The 22,297-nt window shown below is 44.2% G+C and overlaps 1 protein-coding gene across 22 annotated transcripts in view; it reads right to left on the reverse strand.

The window, feature by feature from the left end:
• plekha6 (pleckstrin homology domain containing A6) overlaps positions 1–22,297 on the reverse strand; it is a 91,917-nt gene that overhangs the window by 9,863 nt on the left and 59,757 nt on the right. For 14 of the 22 annotated variants that reach the window (XM_088640442.1, XM_088640440.1, XM_088640441.1 and 11 more), the window contains 14 exons: positions 13,969–13,983; positions 12,674–12,852; positions 11,947–12,378; positions 10,958–11,495; positions 9,843–9,929; positions 9,210–9,263; positions 7,854–7,934; positions 5,824–5,895; positions 5,425–5,505; positions 5,160–5,309; positions 4,379–4,474; positions 3,343–3,454; positions 2,599–2,738; positions 940–1,122 (listed from right to left, as the gene is read on the reverse strand). In XM_088640442.1, the coding sequence (XP_088496568.1) occupies positions 940–1,122; positions 2,599–2,738; positions 3,343–3,454; positions 4,379–4,474; positions 5,160–5,309; positions 5,425–5,505; positions 5,824–5,895; positions 7,854–7,934; positions 9,210–9,263; positions 9,843–9,929; positions 10,958–11,495; positions 11,947–12,378; positions 12,674–12,852; positions 13,969–13,983 (2,220 nt within the window). Of the gene's footprint in view, positions 1–939; positions 1,123–2,598; positions 2,739–3,342; positions 3,455–4,378; positions 4,475–5,159; positions 5,310–5,424; positions 5,506–5,823; positions 5,896–7,853; positions 7,935–9,209; positions 9,264–9,842; positions 9,930–10,957; positions 11,496–11,946; positions 12,379–12,673; positions 12,853–13,964; positions 22,287–22,297 lie in introns of those variants that run through there. The other 8 variants (XM_088640435.1, XM_088640448.1, XM_088640432.1 and 5 more) reach the window with 8 other exon arrangements.

Raw genomic sequence — 22,297 nt, forward strand, 5'->3', positions numbered from 1 at the left:
AAAACTCTTTCATGGTCGGCTCTAAATAATTCCAAATTTCTCATCCTTGTGCAGTAAGATAGAAAATAACCTCACAAGCTCTTTTCAGAATCTAAAATGATTGTTGTTCAGCACTGAGTTTGAAAGTAACTTATATCACCAACCTTGCCGATTTTTTAATTTTGTTCATTAAAAAAATAATCTGGTGCCAGGCTACCCTACGTAGAAGCTCGCAATTCATAGTTCCCAGGAAGATGTGCCACAGTTTTCCAAGGACAGAGACAGAGGACAGACTGCATGACCAGACACAGGGACAGACAGACTGATGGACAAAGGAACGCACACGTCACAACTGAGAGAGCAACAGTGGGGGCAGCCATGAGTCCTCAGGAGCTTCTTACCTCTGTAAATAACCTCATTATTCTCCTCAACACATGAACCTCAGGCAAGCTAGAGGCCCCAAAGCCAGCAACAACTGGAAACACAACAATAAGTGGAGGCTTTCATCCTTGTACCCTCTGTACTGCCTCTTGCGATGGCTACAGATGTTTGTCATCAGCCAAACTGGATCCAATTTCCTGCCGTGCTTTTACTTTTACTGACTTAAAAAACGGGTTTCAGCTTATGTTTAATTCAAACCACTTGTAGTAATGTGGAACAAATTAAATTAAAATAACAAGGGAAGGTTTCTGAGACACTGGTAGATGTGGAGGCTTGTGCTTTGAAGGCCTCCACGCAGTTTGTTTCCAGCTGTCATTTGTGCCGATATTTCAGGACAGCGCACGAACAGCGACAAGAGCTCTGGAATGAAAAGGGGGTGAGTGTGTGTGCGTGGGGGTTTATTAGAGGGGGCTGGGGGTTCGGCTGTGGCTGTGGCGAAGGCAGACCGACCCAGGGGAGGGGTGGGGGATGGAGGGCTGGTTGGGGGGGAGCCTTCTTCCTGTCCCGTAGAAGAGGTACCTGTCTGCGTCGAGACCCTTCTTCCCCGTCATCCTCCTCCTCCATGCTGTCGGACCGCAGACCGAGGCCACGGAGCCAAGGGGTGCTGTCAAAGGGCAGGGGGGGGATGGAAGGGGGGATGGTGGGGGGAGACTCCAGGGGGAGATAGGATTTGGGGAGTGGGGGCCGCGGTGGGCCAATGTCCTAAGGCAGAGAGAGAGAGATACAGAAAAAGATAGAGAAAGCGAAAGAGAGACAGAGCACAGAGTGCATTAGGAATAGCAGCCAAGCCAGAGAGGTTTCAGGAGCGGAAATTTAACCTTTAGCTGGATCGCATCCCCCTCTTGTCTGTGCAGAGCACAAACTTTATTCTGCACTTGAATTACATGGAAATAGTTGCTCGTGAGTTGTCCTTCTGCACAGTACTTTTTCCACTAATTGATTAGCTCATTATTTAAAGGGACTGCATGACTCCATGCTTGCCCAGACACTTTTGAGACAGAACAGGAGCTTAAAATAAATTACCCTTGAACAAGATACTGTAATGTTAACTTTCACAAGGCACCTTTCACGTGTGCTGAAGTATATTAAGTGAAAATGTGCTTTGCTGTTAGATGAATTTTTTAAAAGTTATTCATATTATAAAGTAGATAAAGAATTCACCTTACTTTATTCGTACATAAAACCTAACTCACACTGAGTGACTGAGTTGTTGAGAGTAGTTGACTGAGTTGAGAATAGTTCATTTAAAAGTTAATGTCATCCCTGTTTCAGTGCCACATTAAAATTCCATTCTGTCGTAAAAGCTGTCCTGGGTGAACAGGGAGTCCGATGGGGTCTGGGACTGCTCAGCATGGTCGGTAAATGGTGTAAAAACTGGGGCACTGGGAAAAAAGTGCATGAACAAGCGAGGGAGTAATTGAGAGCATCGAGCGACCACTAGCAAAGCACAGCAGGGTCAGGACAGCAGCAGAAGAAAGCCAATAATTTGTAAAATGCCATTTTAAAGGCCTTTGCCAAGCCTTGGAGCTGGCGCCGAATAGATTGGGGTCCTTCCAACGGCGGTTTAGTGAGACTCCTGTGCCAGTAAACTCAACAACACACTACCAACAAAAAGAGCACGAAGACTGGGATATCCATCTGTTTTCAAAGCTGCACAAAGCACGAGAAGGCTCTCTGACACAGAAACAGTGGTCCATCCTTCAAAAGCTTTGAAATCTTTGGCTTTGAGGGTGGTAGTAAGTGTTTTTGTCCTCTTCCAGTGTCTGAAAGTAAAACCTTAAGATATCTATAAAATGTATAGGTACACAAGAAGAACATGAGATGTGAATAGTCACAGACAGCAGACCCATCAAACAAGACGACTGGAGTCGACGACAGCCCTGTGTGGAAGAGGTCAAGCAAGGTAAGGTGTGTGTATCGTGTTTAAAACATCACAGCTGAAGTAGGGCTGCAAAACAGAAGACCTTTCAATCCTTCCTGTCAGATCAAAGCTGCTCTTACCAGATGTTGCACACTCGATTCCAGAAAGTGGCTGGGCTCTTTGCTAACCGCCAAAGAAGTGTCTCTAGTTGTATTCTTTGAAACACACTTCCGCCTAGCCCCCTGATCTTGTGTTGGGGTATTAGGGTGCTAGGATCAGGATATGGTCGGGAGGATATGGGGGTAGCTGGTGCTCACCTCAGTACCCATTTGCTTGGTGGGGGAGCCCTGGGACCCCGAGACAGGGGAGAAGGGGCTGAGCGGGCTGGTGAGGCTGACCGAGCTGAGCGGACTGGCCGGGCTGTTCGTGCTGAAAGAGCCGGAGGCCGCGCTGGTCGCTGGTGGAGAGAAGGACAGCAAGAGGTCATTACAGCACTGCCTGCTCCCTAAAACACTCTCCAGATCACGAGGGATGAACTGGGCACAGCAGCATGTCCTGTTCACACATTAGTAATGAAAAGATGAGGTGATTAATGTAATTATGTAAATTATAAGCTGTGAAAGGTGTAAATATATACAGATGTCTTCTTCTGGAATAAAAAAAAAAATAACTAGCCAACTGTGGCTCAGCAAAATGCAGAGCTCAAATTATAGCTTTAAAAAACAAACTAGAAAATCAGTAGAAGAATGGCTGTGATTTCTACTGGTGTTTGGAGCTGCCTCAACATTTGTTTGCAGTTAAGTCTGGATCTCTCATGTCTGCATCAATATCTTTTCCTGCAGCTCATTCTGAATGTCCCAGCTTTTGCCTCTGTTAGTCTTTCTGCCCTTCTTATGATCCTCACATCTGGCGATTACTCATGACTTCCAAAGTTCCCTGCACCTTTGATAAAATTCACTCTTTTTTGCACCTCTCCAAATTCCTAATGGTCCTCTCTCGCTTCCTGCCTGCCCCACGTCTCCTGCTTCCTTCTTGCCTGTGAAGGTGTCTCTTCTGCTTACCTCTGTACTTGGCGGTGTCTGTCCCCCTAGATGGGTTGTTCTTGTGCAGCCCCTCCAGCACATCCTGGATCCTCCAGAACTCCTTCTGCAAGTACCTGTGCACGTGCTCATTCTGCCAAGACAATAAAGCCACAATCACAGGTCACCAGCACGCCGACATTAACAAGCCAGCAAATTTCTGCCGTCTGTGGATGCAGGCTCCGGAGTTATTTTGAAAACTTGGAATAACTTTGAACTTTTGCCTTTGATAACTTAGAACTGTGTTCAGCCTCTCTAGGTGAAAACCAAGGCCAAATGGGCACGGAAAATGACATCCGATACTCATGCCTTTTCAAAAGCAGTCAGTCAGCTCTGAAATTGTTAATGCCACGCAGAGTCCATTGAGAACAGCTGCTGTTTTATCCACAGTGGCCTGTCCATGCATTATTGAACACTGCAAACTGAGCCATAAAAACATGACAATACATAAAAATAATGTTGTGCCGGTAAATCAGTAATGAGGGATGAATAATTTAAATGTTGTTGGTTAATTATTGATTTTGAAATCCTCTTGTTAAGTGCCAGTAATTTCTCCAGATATTAGCTTTAATAAAATTAAATTTCTTATGTTTAGTCCTACCTACATCACACAGGTCATTATGGAGATATTCCTTTGGGATTTAAAAGCCCCAGGTCTATTTCTTACTTTGTTTTTAGTTTTTTTTGTGTGCTAAATTATTATAATTTTTTAGATCTTTAAAACACTGAGATGTTTAATCAATAAATCAATCAAATAAATGCATATTTAACATTTTCAAAATTATGACATTAAAGCAGATAAAGCTCATTATATACAATTTATTCCACAGAGCTAAACTCCAGGTTTCAATTATTTGAAAGGATAAATACCGATTTTCAAAATTCGCTAATGACTATGATAAATGAATATAGCTATAATCACTGCAAGCCTGTGCCTCAAACTCTGGAACATCTGTGCCTGAGGTTCACTTGACATGAGTACATGACAGGTCCTGACCACTGAAGGGTGTCCATTCACCTGTCCGCCAGTGTTAAGTTGCTCCCAGAGATCACTGTGGATGGCGTTGACCTCATCCTCAAGGGCCTCAAACTCCATCCGTGTGGTGGACAGCACCTGAAGACCCAACACATGAGCAGGTCAAGCAGAGGTCTGGCATCACTCTACACTAACTGCTCCACAAAACCCCCACACCCTGGTCTGCGGTCTGCAGAGAGAACTGTACTCATGTCCGCCTCTCTCTCCATCACATCCTTCACCCCTGCACCACTAGAAAGACATGGTTAACAGAACCTTTTCCTGGGTTGTGTTTCACCATTTCTCCCCCCCCCTTATCTAGTTAAGATTTAACTGTGTACAAAAAAAATCTCATACTACTGCTCCCAGTTCTTAATGTCTCCCACCTCCTGGTCTGGCCTTACACTGCATCACTACTCTCAGATCTCTCCCTTTCTCCTCAGGTCTCCTGTACAGACATCAGACCTGAGAGCCCCAGGCCAGCACACATTATTGATTGAGATCTAAAGGACTGGAAAAGTTTTTGTTTTGACCCGTCTCACAGAGAATGAGGCCAACTAATTCAGAGATCACCTAAAACCAAAAACCTGAGCACCATGACTTTAGGGCAGGATGAGCCGCTGAAAAAATGGTATCTGTTCCCTACCTTTCTGTAGTGATTACTTAAGGGGTGACCTATAAATACAGCTGGCCTGTGGCTCTCCAGGACCACGGGTTTGTTCCCCAGCTGGCCTGTACATTCCCAGATAACATGACCCCGGCCCCCTGCTGCCCTGCTCCGTACACTGGTGGCCTGCGACAGCTCCCCGCGGATGTTGATCAGCTGGTTCTGCAGGGACTCCTTCTTCAGCCGTAGGTTTTCGGCGATGGAGGGCTGGCTTCTGTAGAGGTCCAGCTCCTGGTGTGTAGCCACCAGCACACCTTCCAGACCGTCCTGTGCGAACAACAGCACATTGGGTACACACAAAGCAATGAGATGCACCCTCCTCCTGGGTAGTGTTCCACCAGCCTGCTGGGCTGTAGCTTTATCCTTGCCCCACCCCCATTACCTTTTCAATACGCAGGCGCTGCACAGCCGCCTCCTGGTCTTTCAGGACCCGGTTCTGCTCGCAGAGTCGGCCCAGGAGCTTCTGTGGCAGAGAAAGACAGAGAGAGGAGCCTGAGTAACCGAGAACAGAGTTTTAAAACATGCACGCAGATTGATTTATTTTATGGGCTAGATGACCCTTGTCTTACGTTCCTGTCTTTCCATGTGATAAAAAACAAACAGCTGCTAAAAAAAAGACATCCTCCATTCATTGAATAATTACTTAGAGCTACATTAGTTACAAGAAACACAGATCAGTTGTCTTGCTAAGCCAGGCCAACAGGCAAGACTCTGCTATATATTTTTCTCAATATACTTGGGCTTTATAGCTTAAATTAAAATCTGCCAGAGAGAGCCTTACATCAACTTCCAATTCGCTGGTCTTGTAAGAAGGGTGTAGGTCCCTGTAGATGTCATGGAATGGAGATGCTTGCTGGAATGCGACATAAAGAAAAATTCTGTTACTTTTTCAATTGGGGGTTCACAGGAATCTGGCCCCCATAATCATTTGAAATATTTCAGAAGGCTAAAATGTTAGTTTGTTGGAGCTGACAGAAGACATGTTGTAAACTTGGTTGCAATCTGCTGGATGCTCGAAATGTCCTCAGGTACCGTATGTGGTGCCAATATGGATGGCAACGGGTTGTCCCAGTTTCATGGTTAGCCCATTGCACTCTTCCACTGTGCACAGCTTTCACAATCGTTCATACAGATACTGAGACAGACTTTACTGGTCAATCACAAAGACTGCACAAGGCATTTGCCCTAGTGTTTCAGGCAACCATTCAATATGACACTCATACACAAGTGTACTGACTGTTATTTTTCCATCAAAATACCCTGCACTGTACTGTATATAAAACATTTTTTTTTACTCTTGTCAAATTATTACATTATGACTCCCTTGCATGTGCCTTTTCATTTCAAAGCTAACGTTATGCTGGTACCATTTAAGACAAAATCCAGGAAATAAAACAATGTTCCTTCAATCCACTTTAACCCTACCTGCGATTGACTGCTACTGTTGTAAGTCAATATTCTCAGTTATTTGAAGCTTCCCTGCTCTACACACAATGCACTTCCTACCAGCCCTCTCGGTTAGTGCACATTTTCCGGAGGAGGGCGGACGGGGTGGAGAAATGGCACAGGCAGTGTGGGAGGGTGAAAACACAGTGAGCAACAACAACAATAACAATGGACAACCGTGACAGGGTTAACATTGGGCAATGGGCTCATTTGACAAAGCAAGTAGTCAACCAAAGAAAACAAACACCTTCTGCTTCACAATACAAAGGGGTCTGGAGATGTGATGCTAACATCCATACAACAACACTCCACATAGCCAGGGAGTTGACAGAGAGAGAGAGAGACAGGCAGGACATCTGGGAGAATTAAGGTTATGAGACCTCATTCTGTCAGATGCTATTAGAGTGCAAAAAAACAATGTATTGACCTGAATCAGATCCATAAACCTATAAAGAACCTTATCAAAAGCACCTTTTTCATTTATACTCTGGATATAGAGTCACGAGATCCCAGTCCTGGTCCTTGACACCCACACAGTTGCTGGTTATGCTTCCACCTGAGCGCTTAATTAAATTATCGAAATAATTAAGAGACCTATTGATAGGTTTAATTTTTCACTTTCTAAACATGGAGGATGTTGCTTTTGAACTGTTGTGTCTCTGAATTTGTTGGATCATCTAAGTATTTAAGTACAGAGCTCAGATGCAATGAAAACTAGCAGGTGTGTGGGGTCCTAGAGAGGCAGGGTCCTCAATTTAATTAGATCCCTGTAGGTTGCTGCTTCTTTTTAACTCAGCTCTTCACAACTTAAATTGGCTCATTATTGGCGGAAAAAGACCGATTTGATAACTAAAAGAGAACTAGAAAACTTGCAGACACACCCATCTAAATCAGCCCTAAATCAGGTATGAGTTGTTTTAAGTGGATCTTTTGTTGTATTTTAGGAATTCATTACAAGTGATTATACTGTACATAGTCTATAAACATCCTAATCTCCAAGCATATTTTTGCTGATTTTTTTTCTGTTAAGTCATTAAAATGCTGTCAATTACCATACTTGTATTTCTGCACAGCAAAAGTACCTGTATATAGTGAAGATACTACAACACTTCAGCTAATTTATACATTGGACTACATGTTTTCAAGATGCTAAAGGGGATCATTGTGTCATTCAACAGGGGAATGACAAACTGCATCAATTGGACATGAAATAGCTTGTTATTGATGTTTTTATTCTGTTGCTACCTACAGAAGGATTGCAGTTCCTTCCTTTACAAAATTTCACTACAGAGTCACAAATTCCCTCTGTAGTATCTCGCAGGCCTGCCTGTGTCTCTGTGTCACTCTCTCTCTCTCCTCTCTTACTTGTGAGTAGAGCTTTGCTCTGGGTGAGGAGTTCTCCACCATTCTGTGCACCATACTGATCAGGTGATCGCTCTCTGTGACCTGGAGTAAAACACACCGTCACTCTCTGCGCCCCTGGCCAGGGTCGGGCCAGCCCAGAGTACACCTGCCAGCGAGGGCCCCCTCAGTGAGGCCTGGCCAGCACTGTATGAGCCTCTGCAGGAATTAACCTGCTCATTTAATGGAGTGCACCCTCCCTTGCAAGCTAACGTGATGCATTATTTCTAGTTTGTATCACAGTGGCTTCAATATGGTGAGTCAGTTTATTGCACTAAATCCATACCAGGAGAACTGTGTCCAAAGTGGTACATTACCACTGCTCTATATTTGGATAAAGGCTAGTAAAGCAGATGTTCCACATGGAACATCTTCAAGATGGCTGCTCTCCAGGCTTTACATACCACACAGTGCATGTAAACACAGCGGTGATGACAGAGGGGAGGGAGCTGTCTACATGAGCTCCTGTCAGTCTCTGAACTTTGCACAGCCTGTCACTATGCACAAAAAATCCTGGGTGTATGGAACACAACCCTTCAAGGAAAGAATAGACAAGCTGCTATCATCCAGATTATTAAAATGGACCTCTCTTCCCATGCCGGCCATCTCCCTGACCACTTAGTTCCTTGTCCATTTCATTGAGTCTCATAGAGTCCCATCCTAACCATTCAACTGTAATCCATGGCAGTGTGGCTGAAACATTCCTTATACACTTCTCCACCTCTCATGTACTTGTACCTCAAGATACCATTATCTGATTTCTTCTTCGTGCAGGCTCTTACAGTATAGCAGCACATTTAAGGTATGTAACCATGAGACTAGTGGACAGGCTTTGATTTAAACTACCATGTGGGCCCTTAAAATCAAATTTATACTCAACACTTGAATGCGAAATACACCACTATTTTCAGCTACTATCTCTCTCCACTTTTCAGAAAATAATAAAACTGAAAAGAAACCCTGAAGAGACTGGACACCTATCAGAGTTCTCTCAGGCATGACAGTTATTAAATAAAAATTTGAAAGGGATAGGGTAATGAAGCCCTCTATAAATTGGCTTCATTACTCTGCTCTCCTCCCCACTGATCGCTGATGTGTGGTGAGCGTTCTGGCGCACTATGGCTGCCGTCGCATCTTCCAGGTGGATGCTGCACATTGGTGGTGGTGAAGGGGATCCCCATTACCTGTAAAGTGCTTTGAGTGGAGTGTCCAGAAAAGCACTATATAAGTGTAAGCAATTATTATTATTATTATAGGAAGATATAGCCATAGTGTGCCACCAAGCCAATAAACCCAATAAACGCTCAGGAGCTCACTCACCTGCTGGTCCAGGTATTCCAGATTTCTCTGCAACTGTAGGTCTAAAATGTCATCCTGTGCCAAGCAACAGCAGCAGCAACAGTGGCAGAAAGAAAGAAACACACAGAGAACGGGGAGAAGGAGAGTTGCAAGCTGACCCAACACCAGCCAAGCAGCAAAGGCATGTCTACACGCACACCAACACAAGACAGAAAGACAATTCGACTTTTCTCCCTTCAACAAGCCCTTCAGTGGATCTCCAGCCACAGCAACAAGATGCTACAATAACGTGCTACAGCAATATGCCTTGTGAATGTAGTGTGCAATAATGCCTATCAGTCAAGGAACACATTTCAGGGTTATGGTATTTTTTAAGAGCAAACAAGTCGCAATGAATTGTGGGATATGTATTATTAACAACCACTGCTTTGCAACGCAAGAAGGATGTTACTTTATATTGTCTGCAGTGCGGTGTATTCCACTTTCTGTAAGTAAAGTCAAAGTTTATAGCCACAGACAAACATTTCAACCTTATCATCATGGTTTATTTTGCTTTGTCCAGTGAAACAGACCCTCTACCCTATCTGTTAATATTTCTACCAAGCTGGTTAAAAAACAAATATTTCTCTCAGAATGACTTATGGAGGCACCTACCATTTTGTCATGCAAAGTAGGGGAGCCAGGGTAGTTGTAATGGTACATTCCTTGGGTCAGGGACCTCCTGTCTCTGGGATACTCGTACTGGAGGAGAAAGCAAATGAGCCTGGCTGTAAAAGAAGCCGATGGCACTTCTTTGAAAGTGTAATTACTACAAAATGAGCAACAAGGAAGGGCCGATTCAAAATCATAACACAAAAGAGGGAGGTCTGAGGGAGGAGACTCAGAAAAGGCAAGTGAGCGAGGAGCTGAGGTGTGAGTGAAGTGTTGTGCTGATTGAAAGACTATAGAAAAAGGGTTGGGAAATAATCGAGCAGCCTGAAACAGGCCCTCTGTTTAATTAAAATGTGATATAAGGGCCCCACTCTGCTTCAGACAGTAAGAACTCTCATTTAGGGAGCCATGTCCAGCCCTGTCACCTGGATGTCACCATTCCAAGCACGAATTATGCTCTTTAGCTGCACATGACCGGGGTTCATAAAACATTAGGTGTTATGACTGACTGATCGCCAGTGGGACAGGCATATGGAGGAGGCTTCTCACCCACAGGACGGCTGTGAGTTTCCAGTGAGAGAAAGGAGGGCCTCACCACTCTAGTGAATACTAACTCTCTTATCAGGCTCTGCAGAGCTTGTAGTGCTAAGTGTGTGCTGACCTGTGCACATTCAGAGGAGGAAAGTGTGAGCTGCTGGGGCTATGGAGGAATCTGCAGTGTGTTACTGACGACTAGGTAAAGTCAATGAGAGCTAACAGTCTGAGGAGAGACCTCCATGTAATAATGTCATTTTGATTTACCACGGTCAGCATAAACATTTTTATAAATATATGATGTGGCTAATGCCCTCATATCTATATGTCCGTTTTCTGGGCTATGCTTTATGCCCTGTTTTTTTTTAGGAAATGTCTGGAGGAGATCCTTGGATCAATTAACTACTAACTAACGAATGGGCCGGATGGTCCGAACGGCCTCCTATCCTTTCCTTTGTTCTTGATGTGATTTTTTCTGCCCCTGTCAGAAGCTGCTCTGTCCTAACGCCCATCAGTACGAGCCCCTGTCTGCCTTGGACACTCGCCACTGAACTCCGCTGCCAAGCGCTGTCCCGCAGAAGTACCTTGGGGGAGCTGATCGATCTCCGGAGACCGTAGGCAGAGGGGTCGGCGTAGATCATGTCTTCTCGGTGCCGCCCGGGCGCCCCCCTGTCGAAGCGCGTGCTGGGGGAGCGCACGGGGGAGAAGGCTCTGCTCCCGGCGGGGTAGGGGCCCTGCGAGGAGGGGGGGGAACGGGGGACGGAGCGGGACCGGGGCTGCATGGACAGGCGGCGCATGGAGTTCTGGGCCGACTCCACCTGGGCGTAGTACAGGGGCTGCTGGGCGGGAGGGGCGGCTGCCGCCGGGACCCACTGGAAGCCGCCACTGCCCGCCGCCTCCCGGGGGTGCTCCCTGGCGTGGAGCGGCCCGTCCCGCAGGGACCGCCTCTTCTCCTCCGTGGCCCAGCGAGGCGGGACCCGCTCAAAGCCCGCCGTGACGGAGCAGATGCTGTCCGGACGCACCCCTGGGGGGTACAGCCCGTACTCCTCTATGTACTGAGGCCCATACATCCCATAATAGTCTGCAGGCATCCCCCGGCTGGTCTGGTAGTATCGGCCAGGGCTGCGGAGTGGGAGAGCAGGGAAGTCATTTGCCGTTTATTTCTAAATTGTGATAAATCTGTTTTAGGAAGGCTGAAGGCAGCAGGCAACTGAAGGAAAGAACTGAGTTTGCAGTTTTCCACCAGTCTTAGCATGGTCAGGTACCGGTACCGCTTCTCCACAGTAACTCTTCATACTTTACAATGCTTTAACCTCAATTCTGCTGTGCAACGTACAAACTCACTTACAATTTGTATACTTATTGAACATTTCGCTAAAAAACAAAAATATTCAGTATTTTGGCTAACCACAAAATTAAACTCACAGAGGAGATGGACACCGTCCACTAAGATCTTTACTGTGGCAATCACCTGCAACCTTTATGCTGCAGGAATAAGTTTGAGTGGGTGACATACAGGAAAGTAAGTGGGAACTGTGTTAAACATGAAGACGCCCCCCACCCCCCCCCTTACCTGCGTAGCTCCTCTTGAGCCGACAGGCCGCGGCGCAGGTTGACCCACTGCTGGAGCTGGCTCATGGAGCTCTTCCTCTGCGCCAGCCTCTCGGGCTGCGTCCGTGGCACAAACCCTCGGCGCATCACATTGTTTTCCGGCGGCTCCCTGGGCTCCTGGGGGTGGAAGGCTGAAGAATCCGGCTTGCGGTAATTCCCCCACCCGTTGGGCTGGGCGGCCCTCTTCTCTCCCCTGCCTCTGCCGTCCAGGTCCGGGGTCAGGGGCGTGGTGGGAGTCACTGTTTCCGCGGCGACGACCCCATTGACCTCTCTCTTGCTGGGGTCCCGGGACTCCGCTCCCCGGCCATCCCCCTCCCCGCGCTGGTATGGCTCCACCCCTTTCGTCACCATGGCGTTATTCTCACCTGCCGGAGGGATGTTCTCTGAGTTGTTCCTGAAGGAGACGTGGGAAAAGTTAGAGGCACAAAAGCCTCATTTAATACTGCATCCAGTCCACCATCAAGGAACCATGAGGCAAAAAAGTGAAAAACGATGACCAACAGAGTGTGCATTCATGCAGTTGTGAGTGTATCATATTGGGATGGTGTCTATGCCAATAAATCCAGTCCGGGGTGTTTCAGTAGTGCTCAGATCCCACACAGCAGAGCCTTCTCTTTGGGGTGTTTGACTTGGGGCTCGAGGCCTTGGGGGTGAATCTGCCTGTCTGGCCCCAGGCGCTGCACGTGTACCTCTCTGTGGGTGTGATGTGGACGCAAGCTGCTTCGTTCATTGCTCGCACCCAGGCCTCCTGGTCCTCCCGGCTCTCGGCACTAAAGTAGTAGGTCCGGATGCCTGCGTGCTCCACCTGCAAGCAGAAGGAGGAGCTCCTGTTACTGCAGCGGCCCTCCTCTTCCTCCTCACAGCATGCCTGCGGGGGGAGAAAGACACGAAACACCAAGGTCAGACGTCACTGCCTCACAGTGCTGCCCTGAGCAGGTGGAGATAAGCGCATGCTGCAAGCACACTGAAAAACAACACATCTGCAAACTTTTTATTCATAAAAAAAGTCCAGAATGAATTTAAGAAACGCTAGCAGTAGTAATGGTAGCAGAAGCAGTTTTAATACTAGCCAAGGTACATTTGCGTTTTTTTAATAAGACAATGGATATTGCTAATAGTGAAAGGTAATCTATGATGTTCAGTGAAGGGCTAGGAATGTACAATGAGGTAGCAGTTGTGGTAGCGACGGTAATTAGAATATAATTAGTTTTCCAACAAAAAAATCTCATCTCTGACTTAGAAGCAGTGATCTCCTCAATTTCAGCAGTGAAATGTTTGTTTGATTTTTGACAGATTAATTAAGATCCCGCTTTCAGAGTTTACTTTTTTATGCCTTATCAGTACACAAGCAGATTATGACCAGTCTCTAACAACACATGACTAAGGAAGAGAGGAATTAAGCTCTCTTTGATTTGATTTTGATGGACGTCGGCATTGTGCCAAGATGCAATTTTGGCGCTCAGACTTGGCTCAGACAAAATAAACTGGTAATTCAGGCCAAGAGCTGAAGAATGGATCTGATTAAAAAAGACAGCATCACCACTGAATGGCTGAAGCCACCTGCTGCTGTGCATCTTCAGAGCTGAGGACCTGGCTGGGAGCCTTTAGTTCAGGCCCCAGCTTCAGACATTATTCAAAGACATGTCAGACCAGATCTACCAAGCTTTTACACAGTAAGACGTAGTACTCCACCACCTGTTTTCATTAAACATATTTTCTTTAGTTTTTTTAAAGTATGTTCTTTACATTAAGTAAAGAACAAAAACCATTCACATGTAGAAAAGTCTGAAATTATGTTTGCCAAACTAACAGCATCCTCCATCATGTTCAGAATTGTAAGTCATGTTCTACATATAAAATAACTATTAAACATACTCTATCTTTGGGTACAAATATAATAAAATAAGTAAAAACATAGTAAATCCAGTCTTTCCTGTACAAGGCATGTCACTGCAATAGAAGGAGAAAGGGATATACTACCTACAGTAAAGGAGCGCATCTGGGAACTCAAACAGGCACAATGAAGGACAGCTGCACTCGGGGGTCCTCAGAAACAGGTGTGAACAGAAAAGAAGAAAGGCTGAATGAAGGTCAAAGTGTCACAGGTCAAAGCCAAACAGTCACATGATAGGAGAGATCTGACACTCAGATGCTTTGGCATGGAAATCACTGGACGGATTGTTGGTAAACACAGCTTCTTCCAATTACGGAACAACTGAAACAGCAGATCCATTTCAAGAGACAAGTTCCCCTTCAAAAGTTCTGCAGCACTACCACAAGTACTCAAATCAAATGAAGGAGGGATATTTGTGGGAATTTCTGTTTCACAATGATGTGACACTCTTAGTGGGTTTTTGAGCTGCATCACAATGCACATGTCACTTTGCTGGTGTATCACAGTACATTTAAACAAGCATCATGTTTTAGCTTCAGTTTAAGACCTGAACCAGGCCTCTGCCTGGTTGTCTAAATGTTTAAGGGGAGAAAATTCCAGTCGGAAATTGGCTCTGGGGGCCAGGAACAATAAGAGGTTTTAAATATGATTGTTATTGGCATTTCTAAAGTTGTCGAAATATGTGGTGATCACAATTTTGTACACCAAACTGCAGACATTTTTACATTCCTGAAGGAATTAAGTTTTAAAATGCAGTTAAAAAGTGAGGTTTGTAAGATAACAGTTCTTTGAACTGCTTTTAAAAATAAAGTTGCTTTCCACCGGGTAATTTTTAAAATATTCACCGTTCCCAAGTTCAACACATGAGGGAGCCACTGAACCACAGAATTCAGATAAGCTCTCCAATGACTCGGACTTAAAAGGCACTCAAGACCTCAACTATTTTAAACATCAATAATCTTAATTGTTCAAAAATGTCCAGAATCTTAAAAATAGTTTGAGACAGCTGAAGCAAGTTTAAGTGCCATCTAGTAACAGCACGCCTTGAGCTTAAAGAACAGATCAATCCTTTTTTGCCAGACTTCTTTACTTTACAGAAAGGAAATTCTAAAACTCAATAGGCTCCTTAATACTGAGTTTGTACAAATGTAAAAAAAGTTTGAGTACTGTATATCAAATGTATTTGTAGCTAAATGAAACACAAATGTTTGATTGTAATCCGAAAAAAGAAAGCAGATATGAAAAGTTTTGCCATGCCTCACTGGGTTTTGTCATCTATTGTCAGTTATGAATGTTGTATACAAAACCAAAAAAAAAACAGCACTACTTCTACAGGTAGAAAAAAATAAAACATGAGTAATATTGAAATTGCAAGGGCTGGGGAGCTATTTGCATCCAATTAGATGAGGAGAGAACACTATAGTACATCATAGACTAGCTGTTTCTTCAAAACTGTTAGCTGCTGATGAACAGTGCAAACTAATTCTTCTCGATACAAGTGAAAAAAGTTACTCTGCTACCCACTTTTTCACATGCAGACAACGTACAGTTGTGAAACCTCTCTATCATATAGATAAATGGGACTAATTGAGCGTTTTACAGTTAACAAAAAAGGAAGCCTGTGGCATGTCAGACTAAAAATAACACTAGGTAAGATATCCGGAAAATGTTCTTAAAAATATATGAAAAGCTATTAACTCTCATATATCCATGAATAGAGTAGGTACTGTATATGTACTATATATAATAACATGGCTATTGATAAGTAAATTATCATTAGTTAAGATCAGAGTTCTTCATGCTCTTTTAATTAGAAGCAGTATTACCACCTCTGATGTTCTTATCTTATCAGATCTCAGAAGCTCAGAAAGGCAGGTCAGTACTGGTCAGAACTGGGATGGGAGACCACCAAGAAAAGATAGGTTGATACTACTGTATAAGTGATGTGTATGATGCTGGTGGAGCAGTAGATGGCAATTTTTCCAGACACTGCTGTTGGAGATGTGATGCTATCCTTTGAGTAGTCAATCTGAGGTCCTGACTAGCTGGTCATTAAAAATACCAAGGTACCATCTGTCAAAGTAGTAACCCCGGTACCCTGGCTAAATTCCCCTCTGGGCCTTGTATAATCTCGCCTCCTAAAAGCACCCACAACTGGTAAGTTGATGTCTCAGTCCTGCTTTAAGAACTGCTTTAAATAATATGAAGAATTTCTAAATGCAGTTTTCAACTAATTTTCTTATCTGCTCTTCTTTACCAGACACAGGCATAATCTAGATTTTCCAGATTCTGCTTTGTGAGTACAACAGTTCTTATTAGTGAAAGAAGCTGCTGCGATATGAATCTTAATCTCTGTGGGGTAACCCCATTTTCTTTAGATAATACAAACCAGAGTCTTCTGAAATACCACCTTGTTTTCCTCCCTTCTCTTAGTTGATTTTAGTCAAATGTTGATGACTTTATTCCGAGCCACTGGAAATTGGCAGGTGCCCTGCCGGCTGTGAAAGTTCACCGGGGTACATTTGCATGGCATTTTTGCTGCCGTTCCCACAGTTCTCTCACGCTGACATCACGTGTTTCCCACGAGCTGCCTCATGCTTCGTCTTACCTCACCCCTTTGCCCCTATCGCAGTGTCGTGGACTAAACCTGCACTCTGCTTTTACCGTGACATACTGCAGTGAAGACATGCGAGGATGGGAGGGATTCAGTTTTGCAGATTAACGACACAAAACAAGTTCTGCCAGAGCACTGCCGCGCAGCGAAGGCAGCTACACTCTTTCCCTGTAGCGTGTTGACAGTTTACTTTTAACAATGTTTTGGAGTGTAGCTTTTTCCCTCAGGGGAGCAGGAGCTGAAAACAGAAACTCCAGAGGCATTTATAAATGGCTAAAGGCTTGACAGCTCCCTGCTTTATTATTTGTTTGAATTAGAATCGACTTGAGCTACTGTTATTGTGTCCCAAGGCTTGTGATGAAAAGATCCTGTTTTTTCCCCCGACATTCCCCTTGTCCTTTGGGCACTGCTGTTCTTGCGCTTTAAAGATGTGTGTGTTGTTTTAAATGCCTCCTACTTGTGTGGAAAATCACTTCTTAAAATATTATTTTTATTTTTCCTCTTAGGTTTTTATCTTGGTTTTCTTGCATGTAAGCCCCATCGTCGACTGTCCCTTTCACTTTTGCAGCATTCATCCACAGGGATACCAGTCTCACAGATGAGGAAAGAAGAAAGTATTTGAGACAACAAAGCTAAGGAAATCTCTGATGGGATTTTCTATTTTGGCTGTCAGTAGCTTAATTACAGCCTACATGAAAAAAGCCATCATTGCTAGCCTATGAGGAGGGCAGAATATCACGATCAGGCTTCTCATGCACAACCTAGACATTCACACTCTTCTGTTATTATGTCACTTGTACTGCCTGGTCCTAAATACAAACAGCTCCTATTTCTATTCAATTAAAATCCACAGCCAGCTGCTGGGGGAAGAACTCTTCACTGTTTGTAATTCTATAAAACAATTTGCTTTATTATAAAAAATCACAAGGGTCAAGCCATCTAAATCACAGAGAGATCAAGGGGGGGGATGATTGGACTTACTGGCTCAGAATTAACAGGGGAATTTTAATACAAAGTAATTAATTGTAATATAATATATATATGCAGATCTACTGTACAGTATATAAATTTTCCGTGCTCTCTTGTTCAACGTTGGAGAGGCGAGGCCTGCACTGTGTTTACCGATGGGACTGAAGTGCGGTTGTGTTTGGTACAATTCCTAAAACTTTCTGACAAGCTGGAACTGGGAGCTGCTCTTTGGCTGTGAGCGAGAGGTCGGGAGAGGCCAGGAGCTTCAAGGAGGAGGTGCTGCTGCAGTGCGGGAAGGCGGGATGGAGGTCTGTCTCCAGGATACACAGGGAGAGGAGAGCTCTATATTTAGGCTCCTGGATGCCTAGGAGTGACAGTGTGGCTGAGCAAGGGCTGTGGCCTCGCTCTGAAGTAAGACTAACTGCAGTTCCCAAAGCCTCTGCTGTAGAGGCCCTCTTCTCCTTCCCCCCGCGCTCACTGCTGTCCAGCCTCACAGCACCTCCTCCCCGAGACCCCAGGCAAGGGAGATGGCCTCTTTCTCACCCGTGTCTTGTTAGGGAATGTACTTAAACCCAGAAATTCCCTTAAGGCAAAACGGTTGTGTACTCGTCTCTCACACAAGTACACATCTCTCTATCTCACACACATATCTTTGTCAAAGGTCTTACAGAACTGTAAACTGACCTCACAGGCAACAGTCCTGCACCATGAATACGATGTAGCTTAAATGACGTTACCTCCAGGCAAGTATACGTTTGTTTGGCGTAACAAACACTGTCCGGTGTAAATGAATACAGCTTCTAAATTTTGTTTTCATAAAATATTTCAATGATCCCCAGAATAGTTTGTTCCATTTCAACCGAGTGGGTGTCTAATATCAGTATGAAGGAAATCTGAGCCACTTTTCTATTATTGAGCACATTAAAGGCATAGTATATCCATTTTTTGTTAAAAAGCAATGGCATCCTATATTTATTCCAGTCATCCTAGAGAAATACAGTTAACGTTTAGTTTTCATGTCTTTAGCGTGCCTTTAGAACAGGCTATTATCCAAAAATACTAGGAGGTTATCTTCAGCTTCTTCTGTGCAGTTTGACAAAAGGATCTCTCTTTCACTGCTGTTTCTGAAGGTCTACAGACAAAACCAAGAACTTGAACCAGGAACCTTTTGGTAGCTATTCCTTTATCTCAAGCACCGAGCCACCTGCTTCCCAGGATGGTAAGTTGAAGTGCTGAGAATGAGCATGTGATACATGCTTGAACAGACAAACATACTGCCTGGAACAATATCGTAACTACAGTTTCAAGCTTCTAAATGCCTTTTCTGCAGTCTCTCACCAGCCATCAAGAATAATCTATTTATGAATCGGCTCAGTGACAATACAGGCTTAATTTTTCAGTTCACAAACTCGGTTGTAAAAAGGAAAATTGTTCTTCACTGGCAGTCATGCAGCCCCTGGGAATGTCACATTTCACATAAACAGAATAGCATGTTTTTAGGTGTAATTTGACTTGCTCTGCCAGGAGGAAATTGATTCATAAACATCAAACTGAAAATATATTGAAAAATTGGAACATGGAAGTGCTTCAGGAAAAGCAGTGAATTTTTTGCTCTGCAAAAAGATCAAAAGATCAGAAGCAAACTTATGTGACCAACTGTGGTCGGTAGATTCCCGCACCAGCGTGAGGTGTGGGAACGCAGCGTGGCGTCACAGTGGCGGAGAGAGACGAGTCTGGGTGTGGTCTGTTGACTGCTCTCTACAAATAGCTCCACCAAAACACCTAACATCACCTCACAACTGTGTGAGATTAAAAGCATTTTAGCTGATGTTTGACCCACCATGTCTTGTCAACTGTTATGAACTCAAGGACATATAAATTGAGTCTTTTGGTGGTTTCCCAACAAAGAACGTCAAGATTTTATATCAGTGACAGGTCTGTTGATCTGAAACTGCCATGCTTTAGCACAGAACGGAAATTGCAGCGTGTTGTACCTCTGATTCATCTGTGAACTCTGTACACTGATTAATAGTGTGGGGTGTCTGCAAACAAAAACACAGCTATTATACACCATGACTTCCATGATATGCTAAAGGAAGGTGATTTCAGAAAAATACTTGCATCTATATAGCGCTTTTCATTCGAAAGGATGCCAAAGCTCTTTGCATAACAGGAGGACACTCATATTGAACCATTGAATCTTCATACATCCATTAGTGAAGTGTAGATACCACCGGGGTAACTGCCCTTATGTGCCTGCAATCCCACTGCACAGGAGATCAGGTGGAGAAGTGAGAAAGAGCTTCACCAACTGAATCATGCGACCTACAAACTAGCTAGCGACTGCAGCAGTCTGCGCCACAGGGACTCTCGGAGAGCTTCATTGCAGCACAACACCACTAGAACTGTGCTGTCCACCTCCTCTGGATGTGAGTTGCAGATACCGATGGGTAAATGCAAATACCAACACCATTCAGCACTCTGTAAATGTGTCTGCCATTAGAAGCTGACAAGTGAGCAGTGAGACAGAGCTTGTAATTAAAGCTATCAAACTATCGTTAACTAAAATGGTCCAGTGGGGACAGACTGTGGAGAGGTTTATTAAAATGTTATATATTACTTTAATAGTTACTGTTGTATCGGCAATGAGAGGAAAAAAGAACTGCTTCTATTCCTGTTAACATTCCTCGAGTGTGACTTTCCATCCATTCCACAAGTGTTTTTATTTAGCCATTTCAGAGCACGCTAGTCTTTCTGACACATAACAGGGAGGCAAGAAAGACAGAAATCCATTTCAAAACAAGGAAGGGGGTGCACATACTGTACAGAAGCAAAAAGGCTTGTTATGGACAGAAAGAAGGTCCTAAAATCCAGGAGACAACAGGTTAGACTGAAGGGCCAGTTCCTCACAAGGTGAGCGAGCTATCTGTGGGCTTCAAGTTACAGTAAACACAAGTGAGACGGACTAGGGGCACCAGCAATGGAAAGGAAAGTGACGTGGAGCAAGGAGTGCAGTGGACATTCTACACCACAGGGTGTGTTTGAGCCAAGATGGAAAGCGCCGGGCTGTGCATGTGTTACGATTGTGTTCTCAAAAGGAGAAAAAAACCCAAACTCTTCTTCTAGAGACATTCATTGCAGGTTGTGATGTCTGAATTGTATGCACTCCAGAACTTAATATCTGCGAGACAGCATACACATTAACACTGAGCTTTCTGATCAATAATTCACCGGCTTGCTTCTCAGGGAGAGGACGGTAACTCAGAAGGCTTGGAAACGTTACACAGCTCTGGCCTCCTGCTGCTCACATTAATTGCTTGGATGAATGCTGCACACTGTGTTCTTGGATAACCTGTGCACTGGATAACTAACAAATAATTTGCAATGAAAGACTTTGCTTTGAATACAACTTAAAAAGAAATTAAATATGTTTAGGTGCGGTGCTAAATGTTTGTGTTGAAAAATTAAACTTCCATTTGGTGTGTGCTCCTTTTTTTAGCATAACCTTATTTCTCCATGAATCTGTGGGATTGAAACAGAGATTATTTGGTGTTGTGTGTTGTCGGCCGATGTGAGGATGGAAGGGCTGACATATTTGCACAAGCTGGATTAGAGAATCAGAAAAGAGCTGAGAACTTCGGTCAATGAAGGACTCAAGCACAAAACTCAAGTTCGTCATGAATGAGGATTTTCTTTAGAGACATATTCCTCCTCGCTCTCTCCTGCTCTAGTGAGAGCCGTGTCTCTCTCGTGTTTACTGGTTCTGAACTGTCAGGTGTCAGGATTGCTGCAGGCCGTGCTTCCCTACTTTTCAAAAACATCTTGCTGAGACTCGTAACTGTATCTTGTGCTCCCCAGCCCCCCCAGGGACAATGAGGAAAGGGGTTACTCCAGGATCACAGCAGAACAGGACACCAGCAAAAGCGTGAATGTGCGACACATCAATGAAGGGCAACCTGCCTTCCCAAAACTTCCCCGTTCCCCAAAAAACCCCATCCCTCAAAACCAAGACAGTCATAATTGGAGAAAAGTGAAAAAGACGCAAGGGCAGGGAGGACAGTCCACCTGGAGAGTAAAATGATATATGCCCCCCGCTTGCTCACACTCAGCTAACACAAAACCATGAACAGAGTGTGAAAAAATCGCTATTGAATGAATGGGAATATTGGCCCCGTTGTTCTCTCAAGTCTCAATTGTCCCCCTTCCCCACCAACAGAGTAAAAGGTAACTAAAAAAAAAGCTCTCTGTAAAGAGATTAATACTTTTTAAATGTTAAGCTTAGTGAGAATCTGACTCTGCAGAGCAAAAATACATAATTATTAATTCAGGGTATATGAATCAATATCAGAAGTCGTGGGTTCCATTCTAAGATATCAGAAAGAAAAGACACAGTGTTGAATCAAGGAAAACAATTAAAAACCATTTTAACTACAGTTTCAAGTTTAAAGTTGACTAAAAAAAAAGTTATATGCAAAATGACATGTACATTGTATGCAAAATGACATGATATTCTCTCGAACAGAAAGCACTATTAGAACTTTGTAACAGGCTACTTGTCTTGAAATCCACGCCCGTGACATAATATTGTGCACTTAAAGTACAATGCACATTACTGTTCTCCCTTTGCATGGACAGCCTTGTCTGCTTTGAAACAGCGCCAGCTTAACCTTCCTGTTCGGTCAATTTGAATACAGTCCTTGCTTTGTACACAGTTAAATTTCCATGCACATCGGAGCTGCAGTGCAGTCCACTCCCCTATTCCTCTCCACAGAGGTGCCTGATCCCACTCCCACTAGACCTCACATTTTGCACCACAACGCTCCTGTTCAGCACTGA

This window comes from Lepisosteus platostomus, chromosome 7, assembly GCF_059453375.1.
Source record: "Lepisosteus platostomus isolate fLepPlt1 chromosome 7, fLepPlt1.hap1, whole genome shotgun sequence".
In the NCBI taxonomy this organism is placed as follows: Eukaryota; Metazoa; Chordata; class Actinopteri; order Semionotiformes; family Lepisosteidae; genus Lepisosteus; species Lepisosteus platostomus.